Source organism: Triticum dicoccoides, chromosome 5B (genome assembly GCF_002162155.2).
Source record: "Triticum dicoccoides isolate Atlit2015 ecotype Zavitan chromosome 5B, WEW_v2.0, whole genome shotgun sequence".
NCBI classification, from domain to species: Eukaryota; Viridiplantae; Streptophyta; class Magnoliopsida; order Poales; family Poaceae; genus Triticum; species Triticum dicoccoides.
The window spans coordinates 49,268,360-49,273,921 of record NC_041389.1 but is presented as its reverse complement, the minus strand read 5'-3'; the positions used below and the strand labels follow the sequence as shown (position 1 = coordinate 49,273,921).

At 48.0% G+C, this 5,562-nt stretch overlaps 1 protein-coding gene across 1 annotated transcript in view; it reads left to right on the top strand.

Moving 5' to 3' along the window:
• Nucleotides 1-3,569: 3,569 nt before the first annotated feature.
• LOC119305326 (BTB/POZ and MATH domain-containing protein 1-like) overlaps nucleotides 3,570-5,562 on the top strand; it is a 14,115-nt gene continuing 12,122 nt past the window's right edge. Inside the window, exon 1 of the mRNA XM_037581881.1 lies at nucleotides 3,570-4,424. Within this exon, the coding sequence (XP_037437778.1) occupies nucleotides 3,570-4,424 (855 nt within the window). The remainder of the gene's footprint in view (nucleotides 4,425-5,562) is intronic.

The window sequence follows — 5,562 nt, the reverse complement described above, 5'->3', positions numbered from 1 at the left end:
TCCTAAGTACTATCAAGACTACTTTATGGTTTATGCGTTGAACTGTTTGAACTATTGTTATGATGTGTGGTACTATGTTATATGAACTATGCTGTTAAGTAGTTGATGATCTGTTTATGCTCTGCTCTGCTTATGATGTGTGGTACATGGTTGTGCCAAAGTGTGCTGGTAACCTCACCAACTAGCCAAAGAGGTTACCACACACCTGGCGTTGCATACAACCAAACACCATGCCTTGGGTTTGTCCACTAACATGCCAGCAACCAAACACCAGGCAGTGTGGTTCAGCCCATGCAGGAAAGAGGGCATGCAGGCAACCAAACAACTTGCAGATGGTGCATTTGAGACTGCATTTGCATAGCCAGGCTGAGTTGAGAAGGCTATGCAATGCAGCTACTGTAGACTACGGGAACCAAACACATCCATCCCACGTTTGGTGTAGGGTGGGAATTATTCATGGGAATTTGACAGAAAATGAATTTCCTCTGTTTGGTTCAGGGGTCTTGGAATGGGAGTTGTTAGTGATACGACTTAGTAGGTACAGAAACTGAACCGACCAAGGGCAAGTAAAAATGATGGGCGGTGTAGAAAGTGAGCAAAACTAGATACAAACACCGTTCTCGGTCGCTTTCTTTCTTCCAGGAGAAGAAAGAAAGGTGATCTCACCTCCTGCCGCCAGGGCGCCTTTCTCCGCCGCCGTGCTCCGGCGGCTCCCCTCCGCTGACGACCTCGGTCATCGGTGTTGAGGGGGGTCGCCGGATCCACCTGTGTGGATTGTTTTAGGCATTAGTTTATTAGAATTTTGGGTTGTTCATCCTCATGGCTTCGGTGGTGGCGATGGAGGCACCGACTAATATATCTTCATATCCTTCCCCAACGACGCGATCCTCTTTTGGGGTGGATTTGGAAACCAGACTGTTCAAGCAAGGATGGTGTGGCGGCGGCTGCATCCTCGTGGCGGACCTGTGTCCTCGGGCTCAGCCGTTGCGACGGCGTTTGCTCCAGCGTCGGCGTGGAGCTTGGGAGGTAGTCCAGGAACAAATGCAGATTGTGGTCTGCATCGACGGCATCTGGAAGATGGTGGATCTGGGTTCGTGGTTCGTGGCAGGTAGGTATGGTTTCCTCCACCAATGTCTTAGTTGGGCGGGGGTGCCAGATCTGAAGTTCGATGGTGTGTCCTGGGTGTTGCCCTGATCTGATTCGTTCAACGGCAATGGCTTCGCCTTTATTGGCAAGGTGCATATCAGCGATGGAGCTGCGTCGAGCTCGGGTGTGGAGGTGATCCGTCATTTTCTCCTTTGGTGGCTGCTATGGTGGTGCCAGAGGCAGGTGACGGGCATTGGTGTCAAGCTCAGAGGATTCTTTAGTCTAGTTTGTAATTTTACTTCTTGGCTGGTGTTCATGTGTGCAAAGGCTAGCGTTCTGATGTCTTTTCAGATTTGTCAGGTCGGTATGTACGTGCCTTGTACTATGATCCTTAAGATATAAATGAGATACGTATTACCATGCAAAAAAAAAAAGATACAAACACCGTTCCAGTAACTCAAAACAGGGGTGCACAATCAAACATTTTTTTACATCGACAACAAACATCCTTATACTCAAGTCTAGTACTATGTACTACTCCCTCCGTTCCATATTAGTTGTCGCTGAAACGGATGTATCTAGACGTATTTCAGTGCTAGATACATAGCCACCTGAGATGAGGTGCCATCTCTTTCAGTTTCAGAGATCTTTTGGAGGAAGCGAGTTGGTTTTGTAAAATGTATGTCTACAGTGTATTGGTTGCCCCGTCTGACACAAGTATATGTGAATATGCGGTAGCTCACTAGTTGCCTCTGTTATTTGCTCACTTTAATATCTGGCTTATGTGAAGAATGATAAAACTTTGAGTTTCTTGCCTCTGTTTTACCTATATGAAGAACTTACATTTTGAATGTCAGCTGTTAGATTTCCAGTTAGAGACATTTACATATGGTTTCTTGACATGAACCTTGCTTGCACAGCAGTTTGTCTTTGATTCAGAAAATTTCAGTAGAAAATGAAGTTGAAGTCTTGAACCAAACTACTGTGAGATCAGGAGCAGGCAATTGTAGATTTAATTTTTCAGTTAGTAGTACTTCTATTGTACAAGCATATGTTCAGTGAAGAAGTCTCTTTGTATGTTAGCTACAAAAGCACGATCCTGTAAGAAATAGGCACTACTTAAGCCTCTGAACTTGTATTTGTACATAATTGAGGGAGGGGTTAACCGTACAAAAACTGAGAGAGGGATTGGGAGGAATCTGGAGGGAATGGTTGAAGGAGTGACACACTTGAGTGAGAGCCTGAACAATGGCTTGAAAACCCATTTCAAATCTGATTTTGATATGTCGTGTTCTTTAATCATTTTGAAAGGGTGGTGCAGGGAAAAAGGAATAATGAGCTGAATTCAGAATTTGATTCAAGGAAAAGATTGCCTAAATTTGATTCGGAATTTAAAATAACCTTCTTTCTTTATTTAATTAACAGGGACCAATCACAGATGACATTATTATTAATGGTTTCTGGTGAAATACTACTCTCTTTGGGCAATAATGTACTCGTAACTTGTGCGCCAGTTCAGTTCAGTTATGGGCACTAGTTGCCATTCAGTTATGTGTAGGTTCAGTTGTGGGCAACAATTGCATTCACTTAAGTTTCAGTTCTGGGCAACATTTGGCATCCAGTTTAGTCCAGAAGTTTGCAGATGCTCAAATTCCATTCGGTTCTGTTCAATCCTACACTTGACTATTGCACAAGCAGCTCACTACTCCCTCGGTTCCTAAATATAAGTTTTTTTAGAGATTTCAATGTAAACTACATACGAATGTATATAGACGTACTTTAGAGTGTAGATTCACTCATTTTGCTCCGTATGTAGTCCTTAGCGGAATTTCTAGAAAGACTTATATTTAGGAATGGAGGGAGTAGAACACTGATTGGATTGCTCAATCTCTTTTTTGCCAAACTAAATTCAGTTATCAAGCCTGAAGATGTACAAGTAGCAAATGGGAATGCTTAATCTCTTTTGCCAAACTGAATTCAGTTATCATGTCTGAAAATGCACAAGTAGCAAAAGTGGAAATGCTACAGCGACATGGGCTAATTCAGTCATCAAGTCTGAAGGCTAAATTCAGTTATCAGCTAATCGGCCTGCAGCGGCGCGACAACGACGGCTTGGCGCAGCCGATCACCACCATGGAGACGGTTCCTATGGCGATGGCGAGGCCGCGCCGTGAGCTCGTTCGGCGACCGGGAGGAGAGAGTTTTTTTTTACGTGGTGATTGTGGGCTGCTTATGGGCCGAGGCGTCGCTGGTTCTCGTTGCCAGTGGATGCTTCCGCCGTCGGATGGCTTACGAACGGGGAGATACGCACATCACGTCCCTCTGCACATCTCGATCCTCGTTTCGAACCTTCCCCAACCTCGGCGCTCACTTTCTTCCGTCGCGCCGCCGCTCCCCTCGGAGTCGGAGGCAACACCACCTCTCCCGCCGCCGCCGGCCTTAATCCAGAGTTCCAACCCGGCGCACCCACCCCACATCCCACAATGGCAGCATCGCAGGGTTCAATATCGAGGATGCCGTCGAGGTGCACAGCAGAGACAGCGCGGGCCACGGTCGCGTTCGAGATCGCCGGCTACAGGCTGCTCAAGGGCCACGGTAGAGGCAAATGCCTCCGTTCTCCAGCATTCTCCATCGGCGGCTACGAATGGCGCATTCGCTACTACCCCGACGGTAACCAAAGCGAGGCAGCCGAAGGTTACGTCTCCCTCTTCCTCGAGCTCCTTACCGAAAAGGCCGAGGTGAGGGCCACTTTCAACTTCATGATTTTGGAGCCGGTTGAGCGGAAGTCGATTTTGGTGTGCTCCTTCAAAGAGCCACTAGTGTTCGACCCTGAAAGGTCATCTTGGGGCGTAACAAACTTCATGAAGAGCACCACTGAAGTAGAGTCGGTGTACCTGCGAAACGATTGTCTCGTGATCGAGTGTGAAGTCAGTGTTATCAAGGAAACACTCGAGGTCCACGTTCCACCGTCCCGCCTTGTGGATAATCTTGCAAAATTACTAGAGGGGAAGAAAGGAGCAGACGTGACTTTCAAGGTGCAAGGGGAGGTTTTTTCTGCTCATAAGGTTTTGCTTGCGACGCAATCAGCAGTCTTCGACGCGGAGTTCTACGGGCCTATGGGGGACAAAGGGGCGCAGGATATAACTATTGATGACATGCAGCCTGCTGTTTTCAAGTCGTTTCTTCACTTCGTCTACACGGATTCAATGCCTTCCATGGATGATCTCGTGGATGATGACAAAAGAGAAATGGTTAAGCACTTACTTGTGGCTGCAGATAAGTATGCCATGGAAAGGATGAAGATGATATGTGAAGGCATGCTATGCAAGAGTTTTGATGTTGAGCACTACCGGAACAGGGCTATACGCCGATAGTCAAATATATGCCGACGGCTGCCATCGGCCTAGTCCGAGCTATGCCGACAGCTAACTCCTGGCCGTCGGCGTACAATGGCCGTCGGGCTATCCGCGTCTACGCCGACAGCAGCCGTCGGCATATATAGGCCGTCGGCTTATTCCAGACTACGCCTACAGCTGCCGTCGGCAATATAGGCCGTCGGCATAGATGCGGGCCCGCTGACAACTGTCATCACGGCCGGCTAACGACGTCAAATCTATGCCGACGGCCGTGACGGTGGCCGTCGGCATAGATACAGGTGACACGTCACCGATCCAGAGCGCACCGACCAGGAGCTATGCCGACGGCAACCGTCGGCATAGCCGACACGTCATCGATCCGCGGCGCTGTCCATCTGCCCTGGCCGCACCTATGCCGACGGCTTTGCCGTCGGCATAGTTTTTTTTCTTTTTTTTTTCTTTTTTTCCATATAGTATTATTATTATTATTAAGCATACAATATGTGTTAATAAGCATACCTATAGATTGTGTTAATAAGCATATAGTATGTGTTAATAATCATACATATAGTTTTTTCTTTTTCTTTACTGTTTTCTTTATTATTTTTATTTAACTAACTTACATACAGTATGTGTTAATAAGCATACATACATTATTTTTCAGTTCTGTACAAAGCGTTGTGACCCCCCTCACGAACCATGCTGCCGCCAGCCGGCAACTGGAATGGGGAACAGCCGCATCGGGTCTGTACGAAGGGGACTTTGCTCCAAGTGTTTATATATATCGGATGACCTACCACAACCGGATGGTGTTATGGCATGTCCGAAGAGGCGGCACGCATCTCCGAGGTGTGGCCCCGTCACGGACGGCGCCGCCGCCGGCACCTGGAGGGGGGGGGGAACGGACACGTCTGGTCTAAATGGAGTGAATTTAGTTGTGGGTTTGGCCCGGATATTGCTCCCCGGTGTCCCTCTAGGCCGACCCGACACAACCGGGTGGAGAGATCCACTGGTCAAAGCCCGTCCGTGCAAAGTCAAAAGGCAAGATCCCGTGGTCAATGCTCCAGGGTTAGGCGGGACGGGGGCCCTGGGGGTAGCAATGCCACCGGAGCGTCGTACC